The 16,063-nt window shown below is 52.0% G+C and overlaps 5 protein-coding genes across 5 annotated transcripts; all 5 read right to left on the bottom strand.

Moving 5' to 3' along the window:
• Window positions 1–335: 335 nt before the first annotated feature.
• Window positions 336–2,303, bottom strand: W97_05215 (uncharacterized protein; the record flags this gene model as incomplete). The annotated part of the gene is made up of 3 exons (XM_007783100.1): window positions 336–530; window positions 614–2,161; window positions 2,217–2,303. The coding sequence occupies 3 exons, from the start codon at window positions 2,301–2,303 to the stop codon at window positions 336–338; spliced, it is 1,830 nt and encodes a 609-aa protein (XP_007781290.1).
• Window positions 2,304–4,541: 2,238 nt separating this feature from the next.
• Window positions 4,542–5,147, bottom strand: W97_05214 (uncharacterized protein; the record flags this gene model as incomplete). The annotated part of the gene is made up of 1 exon (XM_007783099.1): window positions 4,542–5,147. One exon carries the CDS (start codon window positions 5,145–5,147, stop codon window positions 4,542–4,544), a length of 606 nt encoding a protein of 201 aa, XP_007781289.1.
• Window positions 5,148–6,670: 1,523 nt separating this feature from the next.
• W97_05213 (uncharacterized protein) lies at window positions 6,671–6,928 on the bottom strand (the record flags this gene model as incomplete). Its single annotated transcript, XM_007783098.1, has 1 exon — window positions 6,671–6,928. The coding sequence occupies one exon, from the start codon at window positions 6,926–6,928 to the stop codon at window positions 6,671–6,673; it is 258 nt and encodes an 85-aa protein (XP_007781288.1).
• A 2,777-nt stretch (window positions 6,929–9,705) lies between these two features.
• Window positions 9,706–11,757, bottom strand: W97_05212 (uncharacterized protein; the record flags this gene model as incomplete). Its single annotated transcript, XM_007783097.1, has 1 exon — window positions 9,706–11,757. One exon carries the CDS (start codon window positions 11,755–11,757, stop codon window positions 9,706–9,708), a length of 2,052 nt encoding a protein of 683 aa, XP_007781287.1.
• A 1,086-nt stretch (window positions 11,758–12,843) lies between these two features.
• Window positions 12,844–15,397, bottom strand: W97_05211 (uncharacterized protein; the record flags this gene model as incomplete). Its single annotated transcript, XM_007783096.1, has 2 exons — window positions 12,844–14,872; window positions 14,934–15,397. 2 exons carry the CDS (start codon window positions 15,395–15,397, stop codon window positions 12,844–12,846), a joined length of 2,493 nt encoding a protein of 830 aa, XP_007781286.1.
• Between the last annotated feature and the right edge of the window lie 666 nt (window positions 15,398–16,063).

Raw genomic sequence — 16,063 nt, 5'->3', positions numbered from 1 at the left:
AGAACCGTCTTGAAGTCATGCACTTGTTCTCGAGCCTGGATATCGGCTAGAAAGATGCTCCTACTTACCTGCTCCAACCGACTGGAGCGTGCAGAATCTAAGTTGCATCCGACACTAATGGAAGCAAAAATGGCCAAAGCTCACGGGTCTCAAGAATTTCAAGCTGGAGATCCGGAAGGAAAGTCCGAAAAAGGTTACTAGTCTCTACCCAAGTAGCTTATGTATACAGTCCGCAATCTGTCGTAGCCGCCAAAATGTCACTAGACAACAATACACTTACGAAAGGTACGCAACATATCCTCCCACAATACTGCTTAGGTTCATAGCTCCTATCTCTATTCCGTATTCTTTCCATTAGCCCACTCGAGCCGACAGAGGCTGCCATCAGCTTCCTCGACCCATTCCTCGCTTCCGACACAGCTCCTACACCAGAGCAGTCCGTCGGGATCGTAAGTCTTCTTTACCTGCCGGAGACGTTGGTAGTTCTTGCCAAAGAAAGCAAACTGCCAATCCGGTTCGAATGGATCGCACTACACAAGAGGAAATGACGGTCAGCTTTCTCAGATCACGCAACTATCAATCTGACATATTAAGAACAGAAAGCAGGACAAACCTCATTGAAATAAGCTCCAGAGTCTGGCGCCAGCTCCCTCAGTGTGTACGTCTTGTTATGCGTGATATCCTCATATACAGCGTCAATCTCCTCGCGAGGAGCTCCTTCGTTCCAACCCTCTATCACAATAAGATGTGTAACTGCATCGCGCCAGGCTGGGTTCAGGCCAATATCGAGATCCCTGTTATCGCTGTTGGCTATCATGTGCCCCAAGAGAACCGGATTCGCCGCAAAACCCTGTATGTCGACGTCCAGTTTCGGCCCAATGGCCTCAAACATCCTCGCCACGTGTTCTACCTCTTCTGTGACTGTCTGCTTTGGAATCAACCTCGAGCCCATGGCCGATCCGCCCGTGGCTACAGACTCTGGCATTATTACGGCTTTGTACATGTCAAAAAAGGTAGGCGCCCATTGGACTGTCGTATTATGAAACACCAGTCCAGATTCGCGGTCAAGCCGGTCTTTGATTGGGGCAAACAACGCTTCAACTGTCCCATTCGGTTTGTCGTAGAGGAAGAAGGCTCCATACATTGCCAAAGTTGGAGCGACGGGTGGACCCAGCATTCCGTAATAACCTTGCATTCCGCCTTCGTTCAATCTTGGCATCTCGGAGTGTATGTATGCCATGAGATCCCAGTACTCGGAGGTAGCGTTGGGATTCAGCAGCGCAAGCTGCAGAGAGAAGAAGGTGGTCTGCGGAGTTGGATATGCCTTCATTACCGCTTCCAGGATTATGCCATAAGTACCGCCTCCGCCGCCGCGAATGGCAAAGAACAACTCAGGATGGAGACAGGCGTTTATCACCACTACTTCGCCATCGGGGGTCACGACTGTTGCTTGAAGGAGGTTGTCAGCGCCCATGCCGTACGTGCTCGAGAGCCAGCCATGGCCACCACCGGTGAACCAGCCAACTATGCCAACAGTGGGATTTGCGCCGCCGACAGCGATAGCGCCGTGTTCCGCCATGGCTTCGTAGACGGTAAACCCCTGCTCTCCCGCGGCTATAGTTGCCGCCATCTGTTCGCCTGTGGTGTTGAGTGAGCAGGAATCCGGTTTGAAGTCGTCGTGAAACGTGATGCCCCGGAAGTGGTGCGTCCATATGGACAGGCTGCCAAATGCTGTGCTTCTTCCCGGGAAATTGTGCCCGGTGTTCTTGACGTTAAGTCTAATATTTCTTTCCTTAGCGAACTTCAGCGCAGCTTGCACATGTGAAGCCTCAGTCGCGTTCACCACATACACCGGATACCTTCCCAAAGAGCACCCCCTATTACCCGCATTGGGATCCCCTGTAACGCTCGTGCCGTTGGGGAAAATCGGGGGGCAGCTGTTATTGGCCCAGATAGGGTAATCTATGCTGATGGGATCCTCAGCGTGGAAGGAAGAATTTGTCCATTGCGAGGCGACATGTGCGCAAGAAGTTGGGTTGTAGTTGGGGCTAGACTGATAGCAGACGGATGCGGGTGGCACGCCACGGATAAGACGACCAGAGAGCGTGTCATTCAAGGTTGACCAGTCATCGTCGGACGGCCAGCAGTGGTCAGACGGCGTCTAATGCTCAAACATTAATATATCCAACCCGGGTGTGACTCGCTCTCAGACATACGCATTTGCATTCTGTGGAAGACGCTCTGACGGTACATATGAAGGCGTTTTGAATGAATGCCACAGCGATGATTTGTATGAGCAACATTACAGAAAGAGACGTTTCCGAAATGGACAGAGCCAACTTGCATCAGAAATCCATCTCCATACTCAGGTAGGACGGGTGGAATCTTTTAACAGTATGCTTACCTGCGCTCAGCGACGCGGATGAGGTTTGAGTCTGCCTTGCATCATCGTATAGTGTTCGTATTTCGTATATGTAAGTGCATTATGCAGAGCCTTGTTCGGCCCGCAACAGAGTGTTCTGGCCAATCCCAAAGCACACGCGCACAGACGTGTATAGACCCACGCAACAGCCCAATCCTTGATAGGTGAAGACCTGTCCGGGGCTTGAGGAAGAACTTCTTCTCGATCTGGAGTAAAGCTGAAAGCTGCTTGGAACCTTGGAGCTCGTCCGAACCTCTGGCGCAGGCTGAGTCAGCTTACCGTCATGCGACAACCTCAACTCACCCACACTTCCACCTTGCTTCGCAGCGCAGCTCGACGCGATTGATGGCGGGCCACGGCGGCCATCTGACGCTGCAAGACGTGAACTGTTGGGTGCGTGCTGAGCGCGGAATGCCGGCTGCGGTTGTCGGAAGAAGATGCGGCATCTCAGCTGGACCTCACTTTCGCCCAATACTTTGTCCTTCGAGGTAGAATTACCGATGGTGTGGGAAATCCAGCTTTCCACCTTCTTCCCTACCGAACAGTCTCCGTCGACAATGCACAATGTGTTCTTCTCACCCAGTCTGTTCCCAATGTACTCCAATATTCTTACTATGCAATCATGTTTGGTGTTCGTCACAACAAAAGATAGAACAAGACCGGTCAGCCCTTCCTATCAGGCTACAACTACCATACGCTTTACACTACACTTTGTGGTCTGTCCCACTCAAGCCGAATGCGCCAGGCCTCAGCCGAAATCGACTCAGAAACCCTCTATTCTGCCCGTGGTTCTCATTGGCGTCCAACAGCCGGTGTCCGGCTTCCGCTTTCACCTGCGCATCCCTCATCACCAAGTCGCTGTCGGACCCGAAGACACGCATCGCAGAAGACACGAATCGCCAAAGACCGCTATCTGAATCCTACGAGTAACAAGCCATGTCGCCGTCCAACCTTAAACGTCCAATTGATGCGGTGGATGAGGTGAGCTCCGCTTCCATTTTATCAGAAGCGTGAGCTAACCATAGCAGACTACTCAACCAAACTCAAAGAAGCCGAGAATAGTTCTGAAGTCGCCAGTCAAGCCGGATGATCAGGAGCGACTTAGAAAGCGTGCCGTCAAATTGCGTCAGAAAATTAAGAAGGGATAGCAAACCATCAAGGAGCGCAAGGAACTACTGGAGCAGATGGAGTGCGAGTTACGGATTCTGGGGTTGCGTCAAGGGATCAAGAACCTGGAGGAAGCCTTCGAGGAGAAGGGGGAGCTGTTAAAGCAGAAGCAGGACGAGATGGATATTGCGGCGGCAGAGGACGCAGGCAAGAACAACCTCCGGGACTTTCTTGGACGTTGGGGTGGCGACTTGCATCGTCTCACTCCCATTTCCGATCGTGCGCCTGTGGTCCAGGAGGTCTTTGCGAATCTGCTTTGATTACGGCGTTGCAGAGGTGGTGGCTTCATGACGAGAGACAAGATGGAAGCTCCTTTGATAATCGAGCTTGTCTGCTATCATGACGCACTGCTTTAGTAGCTTTGGGTGCATCACCAATAGAGACAAAAACTAATGGTTTGCACACACCTTCTGTGAATCTGCTGGCGTATGAAGTTCTGCTTTTGGCTGGCTGCTATGGTTGATGTAAGGCCTTATGATGCTATCTGGGAGAGGATCGCGTGCTAGGGTGGGGACATACACCGTGAAGGAGAGCCTTCTAACAAGTCTCTCGGCTCAACATATAATTGCATGTGTAATACCCAGTAATACTACAAGTTCGATTGACTCTAGAGTTAAATCACTCGATCTGGGTCAGATCGAGTAGATTAATTGTAGATCCAATCTTTCACTCTACTAGCTACATAAGCTTGCTTTATCCGAGGCTCCCGACTTAGATCTGGAGCTTCTAAACCACGATATCTAATATCTTAGCGTGGTGTTGGCGCGTAAGGCTCCGGAAGTCTTATATAATCACTAAACCTTTCCCGTGCTGCACTCGGCTTTCTACTAAGATAGAAAGAGCTTAACTATAAACGGGAAGCCGGGCGGCACGTGATAAGGGTGGAGTAATCGACGACTCGAGCTGGATAGATCGATTCAGGGTCAGCTCGAGTCTAATCGAACTTGTGGCATCACTGGTAGTACCATGTGATGAAAGCTGCCCAGCCAAGAGTATCAGAAAGTGAAAATTCTGGAGAATGAAGCACTTTCAAGCCGAGGAGAGATATGATCTTGGTCTTTGACAGGGAAGATGCGAGGCTCTTCTTGATGCCAGCAGCAGTAGCTCCTCTCGGGCCACCCGATCGAGAGCCTCCGACATGGTCAGGATAGCCGGCATTCTTCTCTCCGTGTTCAGATTTTATTGTAGCGTTCGGAATCCATTTTGAGAAGACTCTTATACGCCATGAGCTCGCCAATCTTTTTTTGTCGATAGCAGCCTGCATCTCGGTGACAAGCTCACTTAAAATCCCCTTCGCTTTTACCTGGTTGAAGTCAGTGACCATAAAGAACCTGGAACGCGGAAGACCGACAATAACCGCCACCGCAGCTTCCTTGTCCGTATCGTCCATTATGGCTAGGTCGATCACGATGTCGCTGTTGGTGTAGATTGTCCGCACATTGTTCTCAACGATCGCAGGCGGCTCAGTGTGGCTCTCTTCGATGCTGCGATCAAGAGCTTGGATCCTATCCTTCAACTCTTTGCTCCGTTCCTCGAGCCTGCTGATTGGGAAGCACATGTGTCAGCGCTGTTGTGATTACCGCATAGCTGGAGCTTCTTCTCTTGCTCTCATCATACAAAGAACCTATATCTCTAGCAGGCTTTCTAGTCTTCTCCCGTTGTGGTATGTTCATCTCGAGGCGCGGAAGCAGATGGTTGCGTGCGTTCGTTCTTTGGTTCGTCTAAGGAGGCGTATCTGGGGAGAGGGTGTCCATACCGACGTGGAGTCGGCACACTCCTCGGAAGAGGTTGAGAGGCTCGTAACAGGATGGGGTGAGGAGTTGAGCGATGAGAGACTGAAAAGCAACGAGGCTACAATGAGATATAGAATGAGATGTTGAAGAGATGAAGAGTTGAGCAATGTATGATACAGACCAACGTGTACTGGTTGGCTACGGATGAAAGGATGCCACTCTCGTCCGATGATGGCTGCGTGTTTTTGCACTATATCACGAGGGCTGTCAATATTTGTAATTGTGAAGAACAAGGAGGTGTCAGGCTCTCCAAAACCGTCTTGAAGCAGAAAGTGAAGAAGGTAACGGTAGCCGAGTGAAAGACGCTTGAAACGCTGAGCAAATATTGCCGTCTTCCCTAGATTCCATAAACCTTCAACTGCCTGGCCCGTAGAATATTGGCCAACAATCGCCTGCCACATAGGCACGCAACTGGGGTGAGCCTCTGTTCGATGTCGCTGGAGGAAACCCTACGATGGGTGTGTGAAGATAAGGGATAGTCGACTTCGCTTGTGGCTTAGATAGTATGTCGTAGACCGAGCGGGCTCAGGGTTCGAGAAGCGCCGGTTTAACGGATTCGACGTCGCAACAAATGCTTCATCAGCAATTGATGTGTGGGCACCAGCGTATGGTAGCACCAGTTCCTGTACATATTCCTAATTTGGTTCAGCAGTGTCAAGGGTAAAGGGACTTTGTTTATAGAACCGAGGTGAGCAGGTCGTGGCGTGGGCTTGGCAGCGAGGTATTGGCATAGGATGATTACGGTGGTGGAATCACAGTCACTGGAGCTGAAATATAGATGGACTCGGCAAAACGAGCGTTATTCAATCTGATACCAAGATACAACGAGTGGTTGAGGTAAGCCAAAGAGTCCTCCGCGCGCATCCTGTGAGCGCTTCATACCCATTCTGCACGACCACAGCACCTCACAGTTCAGGACAGTGCTTCCAACCTAGCCGCACCTAGAGAGCCCCCCTATCGAGCATTAGCAACGGAACACGCTCTCTTCTCCCAGCGACGAGCCTAGAAGTAAGGGGGGAGAAAAAGCAAGAGGGAAGACAAGTAAAGATAACCTACTCTCGCAAGTATCCCCGGCAACAGTGCTTCTAGTGTAATATGCTGAGGCATAGCAGTTCCAGCCGGGAATATAGTCCCAGACGCTACGGAGAGGGTTTAGCCGTTGTGTATTATTTAAGCCGTCTTCCCTAAAGACCCCCTCTACGCAAAGAAAGACGCAGCACGGTACAGCATAACGCACACACCACGTCAAGCCATGACAAGGCTTCCGGTGGAGAAACATAAGGGAAACTTACGTGTTTCCGGCAACAGAGCTCCCAGTCCTCGTGCAGTCGACTCCAAACCTCTCGCTCGCGGTGATGCGCTTGTTGTTTTGGAGGGGGTAATTCCCACCGGGCCCTGTGCGGCAGGCCACAGTCCCGTCAGGCGTGACGACACGGCACACCTTGTCACGTTTCTCAAGCGCCGCGGTCGGATTCTCCGATTCTGGAACCGGAGTCGTAGAGGCAAGGGCGAGGAGCGAGGCTATAACAGCGGCGTGTAGCTTCATGGTGAAGAGTAAGATTAAGGAGGGGTTGCAATGTGTGACTTGGGAGTGATAGAAGGTTGCAGTGGGATAACCTGATCTTTGGATGGAGAGGTGACTGGAGAAAGGAAAGGGTATTTATATACAACCTGGCTTTGTGCAAAGACGGGGTGAAGATACGGCTTGAGGTGTACAGCTCCGCTTCGTATTCGAAGCTGCCCCTTCATTTATCCCTCGCTTCCTATACGAGTCTGTCTTTGTGTTCTCAATATTAGCCAAGCGTTCAGTTACGATTCGCCGCGTCCAGCTGAAGCAGATTGAGCAGCTCCAGGGAGATTCGTAGGACAACTCTTGATGAGATGATCAGAGTCACAGCAGATTGAGTCTCAAACGGACAGACGGCTTTCATGTTGAAGGCTTATTGGCAACTGAATACCTGTAGAGTATACACCATTTAGAGTCGAGGCGTATCTGCTTGAGGGGCAGAGATGGGACTCGAAAGATGAAATCTCTAATGCAGGCTTTAGACTTGGACCGAGTGTCTAGCGCTTCCAGGATAGATTCAATGCTTTTAAGAATAGATTAAGCGTAGACTGCGAGGCGTTGTTGAGCGAGTGACGTTATAATCGCTCTTCCACCAAACTTCTATTTGCGTAGTGGAATTAACTCTGCCGCCCTGTCTAGAGTTTGCATTAGAATGTCTTGTCTTCCAAAACTCATCTCCCCCGCTCAAGCGGATCGTATCCCCTTGCTAACCGATCGCAGATAACCGTGTCGGCTTCCAGGAATGTTTGGCTATCACGAACTCAAATCTAGGTATCGATGCAAGTCATTCGTTTACTTGCCACATTAAGGGGATCGGCCCGCAAGCGCAACAAGGGTGAATCTGGTTACGAGGAATTCTGTACAGAAGAACCGTGGCAGCTTCGTATTCACTGATTGCACTGCGGACCATATGGAAAACGGGAACCAAGTGAAGGAAGATTGACCGCCGTTTCACAATCCGCACGAGCCTCCGGGGTGTGGAAATTCATGACCAGCCTGAAAGCCCTAACAAGCGCGCTCCGTGGACGCGCCTCTTCGACGGGTATTTCTAAGTGGTGCCGCGGGTATCAAAAGTCGATGAGAGATTCTAAAGGCGACAGACCGCTGAAACAATCTCTGGCTGGGGAATTACATCGCAGTCCAAAGGATTTTGGATTCAAATCGCGTGAATGTGTTTCTAAGTTCTGCGTGACGGGTTCGGCTCGGTGTTCGCTCTCTAAGTACTTTGAAGGTCCTTGTCTGACCAGCTTCTTATGAGCTTTTGATGCAGGAGGTGCTGTGACCCGGGCTGCTCTCGGCGCTGCAACCGTTGTGGAACAACCCTGAACTGACGATTCTGAACCCGCGAGGCCGTAAGGACAAGCGGCATCTTTTTCAGCTCTCGACCACGCATCGCGTGTGGCGCCGACCTCCAGCCTTGCAATGTGGCCGATGATTTATATCGATTCACATATCCATTTATGACGCACGTTCTTCCTGCATCTCTCAGCCGTGCCGCTCTACCGGCACATCGTAACGCAGTGTTGTAAATAAGTAGGTGTTGATTCGGTAATTGTTTACACTGGATTGGATCGGTACTAGATCTTCAATACAGGCGGTACTGCGGCTAACCGTCTTGAGGATATTCGGAGCTACCAAACCGTAGTATCTAAACCGTTAGCCGGTGTTGTCGATGAAGGTCTATAGAACTAGTGTACAATCGTAGTGGTGATTAGCTAATAAAGCAGCCAAGGTGTAGCACCTTATCCTATAGCGGCCTACTAGGTAAGGCAGGCTGCTATCGAGACTAGTAGAACTGCCTTAGCAAGGACCGAAAAATGGCGGTACTAGATCGTTTCTTTGCTAATGCGGCACAAATGTATACTGTAGCTACTTATTTGCAATACTGCCATATCGACAGAGCGGCACGATCAAAAGGCTACCCGTAGATGCTAGCTTTGACAGCCTAAATAAGCTACGATTAGAAGTATCTGATATAGCTCTGCAAACACACGGAGTATCAAGGCCAGAGATTGACATCTAGCGAATCTGCATTCAACCGTCGTGCAGAGAAAATCACTTTAGTGACATAGATCAGGTCATTCCCTACTATGCATCTAAGTGCATGCCTATCCGAAAACACGAATGACGATCCAGAATCATGTTATCCCTCGAACAACGGCAGTTATATCGCACTCGCCCACGATGTTGCTGCAGCTGCTTTTGTACGCCTCCGCCATCGTCATTTACCACGGATTAGGAACGTCCCGGAGATCTTGTAAACTTCGGGTTGTGGGCTCTTGGTGCTTGTCTTTACAACTCGTAGGCAGTTGACGTGAGCGGAGAGACCAGCCGCTTGCTGGCAGCGTGACAGAAGGTCGATTGCGGCAGATACTTTGAAGACGAATGAAACCGTAATTACAACAAGACGTACTAAATGTACAAGAGACCGGCCTGGACAAGATTGAGCGAGTGGGGAGTTTACCAATTGAATGCTGACAGCTTCCCAAGACATATTGCTTTACTCGCACGCCTCAAGAGACTTTCTGCCTCACCCGCCACCCCGGAGGCATCCGGCACCGGTGAGAGGCTATTCGGCCCACGAAATGGTCCAATTTAGAATTTCCTTCCTACGGGATACCTAGGTAATAAGAAAAGACACAACAAGGCTTTTGGAAGAACTAGACAAGTGAAGGTTCAACAGCTAGAGGCTCTCGCCTACACGCCAGGGGCCCTTCTGAGAGTACATTGCCGCGCCGACCCCCTTAAGACGCAATTTACTGGTCCGCCGGTCCCGATGTATCCGGCGCAGGTGGAGAAGCTGTCGGGCTCCCTGAGGCATTGGATGCGGGCGGAGGAGCTGTCGGTCCCCTTGGGGTAAGGTGATCTCCGAGTCGCCGTGCCAGCGCAATCCCTGTGAGCATCGGATTGGGCGAGCCGACTGTTGGAAAGACCGAAAGTCCGACAGCATAGGCGTTCTTTACACCATGGAACTTTCCGTTTGCGTCCGTAACGGATTTACTTGAATCGTCCCCCATTCGTAATGTACCCGCCTCGTGATAAGTGGTCCCCAAGCCGTCGCGACGACCGGCGTCGTTGGCGGTAGACGGTATACGATATGGCAGGGCTGTCGTAAGCCCCGTGGCATCAACATTCCTCTCCACTATCTGGGTTGTTGGGTTGCGGCTGATTATGTCAACCTTTCCTCCGTTAGCTAGAGCAACCGCCAGTTCATCAGAGGCCGCATCCATAGCATCCCACAGCTGCTGGTCCTTCACCGTGAGTTTCAGGTTCACGTACGCCTTGCGCTCGCCGTAGTCGACCTCGTTTGGGTCAAGATCCAGAGTCACGTTACTGTTCGGATTGTCGGGTTGCATCTCTCCGATCCCACGAATGGTGATGACGATTTTCGAATCGGTAGCGAGGAGATGCTGTTTGACAGTGTCCATGTCAGGTACTGTCTGGAACAGCTCGACTTCTGAATCCGGGTTGGCGGCATTTCCTAGACCGGACGCGGTGATCTGGAGGTGAAAGTGGCCAACTGTGCCGTCATCGGTGCCGTCGGGCTTCTTGAACTTGTGCTGGCCTCTAACCAGCAGCGCAGAGCTCTGCAAGGCTTTGATCGTAGGTGACAGGCCTGTGAGCGCCGTGCGCGGTATCTGGAAGTCGATATTGGACCGCAGGTGTGCCATCAGGTTTGAACCAATGCGTCCGTCTTCGCCAAACGAAAGCAGAGCCAGGCGGGTGCTTTCAATCGCGCCCTGCGCGATGATGATCTTACAACCAGACGCAACAGGGAATTCCCCGCGCTGAGTCTGGATCGCAGTGACACGTTTGCCACCAGGCTCACTCTTCACATCCAAGCGTTTGACGTGACAGCGTGGCACGATCATGAACCGCTTGCGCACGTCATCGCCATTTGACTCTCTAGACGCACCGCGCGCCGCCTTGATAAGCAGCGGAACGGTGCTGAACTTGTTCATTGGGAAGAATCCGGCGTGCTCGGGCCTGGCCTGCACAGCTAGCGGCGCCTCAAGCTTGAGCTTGTTGCGGAACTCCTGTTCGAGCTGCGCCAGTGCAGCTGGAGTGGAGGGCAAGGGATTGGGCAAAGAGGCGCCGAGCAGAGCTGCAAGCTCAGTCAATGCGGGCGCAGTGTCCAGAATTTCGACCGGTGGAGCATCGGGCAGTGACGCCAGCGGTGTGGCTTCAGCGACCTTTCGGGAGTCCAGAGCCTTGTAGAGTTGCTCTCGCAACGCAGCATGCAGATCGCCGAATATGAAATCATTGGTGGTTGTCACGCCCAGTTGCTGACCCGATTGACGAAAGTAGCCGTTGTCTCCGTTCGACAGCTTCTTGTCGTTGAGCTCTTTCAGCACCGTCGGCGGCCAGACACTTGCAGGCGTCTCTGAATCAAGTAGGCGCGTTGCCCAGCCGCCCCACCATATGGATAACCCCCCAACGCAGTACGCTAGGCCCGTGGAACTGACATTCGAATTCCACGGCACTCCCCACACCTCACCACCGAGCCCCAAAGTTGGCAGGTTCTGTTGATGCTCAGGGATCAGGAATGGTCCAGCCTCAAGGACGAGAATGCGCTTGCTGCTACCAGTGCTGCGAAACCACAGGTGCTCAGCTAGCGCACCGCCGAAGGTCCCGCCACCGATGACAATGAAATCAAACGGCTGCATATCGCTGCGCGGCGGCAACCCGGCAGCCGCCCGAGTTGTAGGATCGGAGTTGGCCAGTGCCTCATCGAATGTATTGCAAATATACCGCCCGAGAACATCGAGCGTGAAATAAGTTGATTCCGGCTTTGATCCGATATTCATTGCGAGTGACCTTCTGAAATTCAGACTAGATTTGTTTATACACTAGCAAGATAATTGGAATTGAATGCTTGGCCTCAACAACACAGGTTGGAAAGCTCATGCTGTTTTGCTGGGTCCAGAATGGCAGAAGATATAGTAAGCTCAAGACGCGCTGATCACAGAACGAGCGGAGAGCGCTAAACTCAGAGTGAAGGGAGATTGGCGAGGAAATAAGCAGAGAGCGCCTCAGCTGAGACAGATACCGAAGCTCAAGCATCACGATACGTGCAATTGGCCATTGCCTGCCTGTAAGTGGCTTTTTATATGCAAAGGATTTGTTCTGGGTGTTGTTGTTAGCTAAGACGTCTATTTGACCCAACAACTTCCCGTGTAAAACATGTATAAGTCGACATGAGGCACGCTGGCAGTTGAACGTGTCTGGACAATGTATCGGAGGTGCGTGGTTGCGTATCCCCATCCCGGGCTCTTGGCAACCACGGCACGTGAAGAAACGCTGTTTGGCGCTGACAACGGCAGAATTGTTTCCGAGCTGACACCGACGACAAAACTCTTGGTTCTCTCGGCAGTAGTTGCGGAAGTCTATGGCTGGCAGGTCTGTGGAACAGGCTGCATGCTGCTCGAAGCTAACGCCTGCCCTGTCGACCACAGACTCCCGACGTATGGGGCTGGATTAGTTGAAAGGGGTGGATGCGAGTAATGTGACCATTCTCCAGGTCAGCATACTCGAGCCGATGCTTATATGGCTGCGGAGAAGGTGGCGGACTTGATCATGGACAATTATCAATCTACCATAGATTACAGATTACAAAGACCGCGAGGCGGTTCCAAGCCCTTGCGTCCCACAAAGTGATGGAATGCCTTCACAAACAGAGCCTCGATGTACTTTCTGTTGACCATCGCCAGGACATTGACTCTTTCGAGATGGTATCATGCATCATACAAATTCACAAGACGCCTGTACGGGGTATCGAACCAGCCAATAATGCAAGCTGAACGTATAGATCCCATCTCACCAATAACGCCATAATCTGCAATTGTGCGTCCTTCGTCTTCTTGCTCTCTTACTTGGTTTCAATCAGCAAGGCTCTACCGCTTTCGCAAGAGTCCAAAACCTCGGAGCGGGAACGGTGAAAGCTTTGAACGCGATGACTGACGCGAGGCGGTAGTACCGGAACTGTCCCGTCTCTCTGGTGCTGATATAGGCTGCTCAGGTTGGGCGAGCAGATTCCTGATCTCTTGGGAAGTCTTTGGGAGGGTTTCGCGTTGAGCGGTAACCCCTCGTTCTACCAGCATGCGGACGAATTCGTATTTCCGCCGTTCGACCGCCAGATACAAAGGGGTCCGTCCAGATGCAGTGTTATCCTTGAGATCAGGGTTCGCTCCGTGCTCCAGTAGAACTTCCGCTACGGGAACCTTCCCAGACTCGGCGAGATAGTGTAAGGCGGTTTTCCCCGCCGGACACACCGCATCCTTGTTTACCATCTTCGCACGCTGCCGGGGCTCCAGGAGAGTGCGCATTACTTCGACGTTGCCGCCGAGAGCAGCGCAGTGTACGGCGGTCCATCCCTCCCTATCTCGCGCATCCACATCTACCCCTTCATCTAGAAGCTCCTGAACGACAGACGGATGATTGCCTCTTACTGCTACAAGCAAAGGCGTTGAACCTGACTGGTTCCTTACCTCCTTCTCGGCATCGAGACTCAACAGCAGCTTGGTCATATCTGCGTTGCCGCGTCGCACCGCGTAGAAAAGAGCCTGGTTGAGCTGCGCTCTCGCAGAGTGAAGCTTTCGGATAGCTTTCTCGTTGTTCTTGTCCACAGCATGCATCACCGCAGTCTTTCCGTTACGGCACGTCTCGAGGTCTGCGGTTTGTTGTAACATGTCGTCGATGAGATCATCCCGCCCAGCTGCGATAGCTGAGATCAGATCGGAAGGCGTGCCATCGTTGTCTTTGTGGATAACTGTGCTCAGGGATGCAGTTGAACTAATCGTTGGGGTGGCTTGTTCAGTTATAGAGAGTGAACGGGTTGAGGAGAGCGGCGAGGGCGGGGGCCGGAAGTCTTCCGGTTGTTGTAGATACAGCTCACGAAACGTTCTGGCGTGGATCATCTTGTTCCTGTCCTCGTATATCTGGATCAACAGCTTCACGGACTTCACAAAGGTTGTGTCCGAGGGATTGCCGGCTTCTAGGCCGCGTTTGAAGGCTCGCTTCGCGTACTTTTCGGCGTCCTTCAAATACCGAGTGTCCTGTTTGGAGTTCTCCCGGAGATGTTTTCTATGGTTCGCAAGCGCTAGCAGGTAGTAGTCCAGTGCACTAGCCTGCCATCTGTCAGGTGCTGGCGTAGTCCGGGGGTTGGCCACGGCTGTCACTCTAGGCTTAGGCTTGGCCGACATATTATCATGGAGAATCTTCATGGCTTCTTCCACTTTGTCCTGCTCAAGATATATCTGAGCTAGCATGCTCTGCATCAGACCGAAGTCGTTGAATGGTACGCCGTAACCGGACTGCAGCTCTTCGAGATGCCTGATCGCCTCCTGCTGGTTTTCTTCTGCCTGATGGTAGTGACCGGCCGAGCACTGGAGGCGCACTTGTGTCTTAAAACGTTCAATCAGGGCTTCCAGGACCTCGCGAGGCATGGTATCATCGAAATCTGGAGTGGGATCGGGAAGAGAGTCGCCTCTGCTGGGATATAACAGGTCTTGCCTCCGGTCAAAGGATATCGTCGAGCCATATCCGGTGGTGCCTGACACGACGCTGTGCCTGTCTGTCGCATCTGAAAGCGTGCCACGGACTGATTCTGCGTCGTAAGTGGATATGGCTCTGACATCAGTAGCCATCTCGAGAACTTTTTCCATATCCTTAATTTCATTCAGCTCCTTTTCCGGATCGTCGCTCTGGTAAGCGTCCTCGCTCATGCTGCTGAGATCATCAATGTCGAAGAATGATGATCTACTGGCTTCGCCTCCTCCATGTTGGAGAAGTAATGCCGTTTCTCGCCGCGCCTCTTTAACATGGATTCTTCCGCTCCGTAACAATTCGTCTAAGCGTCCGAGAGTCGTAGTATGACCTGCCAGTATTGACTTGATCTCGTCATGATGCGCTGTCGCTGATAGACTGCAGTTGGGGATTATCAGCAAAGGATCCCCTCGGTCTTGTTCGGTCACGGATTACCTACATCTGAACGCAAAGAATGGAAATCTGCAACGTCTGCAGATGTGTGTCGATCTTACTCTCCAACCTTCTGATTTCTGGATCCCTGTTATCCAACTTAAGCTGCAGGAGACCTTTCTCCAGCCAGCTCAGTTCGGCCTTTCCACTCTTCAGGCCCTTCAGCGCGCCTTCAAACTTCGTCAAGACCCGTTCGCATTGTCCCAAGGATCTATCAATCCCTCCCCACAAGTTGCGTTCTGCCTGGCCTGGTCGCTCAGCCTTAAGTTGTTCTTCCCGGCGGCTGGAGGTCGCCTCCACGGTTTGCGAGCACGCATGTAATTGCTCGATCTTTTCTTGCAGGTCTTTCGCAACGTTGTGTGCATCCCTAGCCCTCGCTACAAACACACTCAGGTGATGGATAATCTTCAATGACACGCCTGCGAGCGTCGCGGAACCAGATATCACCCCCACAATCTCGAATCCACTCATCCTGTGGAGCGGAAGTGGGCATCCGCAAGGCTCTCTTTGCTTGTCGTAGGAATGTGCGTCATGCAGGCGTTGAAGGATGAGAGGCTCAACTGAAGCAGGGAGAGGACACGACACACTCACATAGCCTGACCTTTACGGCCGAATCGTGCAAATCAAGGCACCAAAGTGGAGGTGAGTGCCTGCAGGGCAACGCACATGTGTGTGCATGCATGAGCTGCTGCGCCTCGCCTTAATAATTGCACTCTTGGACCGACGGGGGTACGATGGCACTAAAAATGATGGGCAGCAGTCGACTAAGAATAACACACTGTTGGTACTCTGTCTCACTTGAGCACAGACGATTGCCGAGACCAACTGCCCGGGACCGGGTTGAATTACAACTTGCTACTTACGTGAATACATACTTCTTACGCGGTAAGCGATGTTGTGTTTCTACTGCAAATCGGAATTGTGGCTGCAAGGCAGCGACTGATCGGCCAGCGGTCCTGGGGGTTGTCGAACAGGGACGTGAGCGCAAGGCTGAGACGAGGCTGCCACTGACAGCCGACCCCGCCTTATGGCTGCCCCCATGGGGAAAAGGTCCGCCCGTTTAAACACGGTAACCGCGGGACGCGCTGACGCCAAAATCTTCCAACACCGGTGTGAGGCACCCCAGTGGAGTCATCA

Source organism: Coniosporium apollinis, assembly GCF_000281105.1.
Source record: "Coniosporium apollinis CBS 100218 chromosome Unknown supercont1.24, whole genome shotgun sequence".
NCBI classification, from domain to species: Eukaryota; Fungi; Ascomycota; class Dothideomycetes; genus Coniosporium; species Coniosporium apollinis.
The sequence above is the reverse complement of the archived record's forward strand: the minus strand, read 5'-3'. Positions and strand labels throughout refer to the sequence as shown.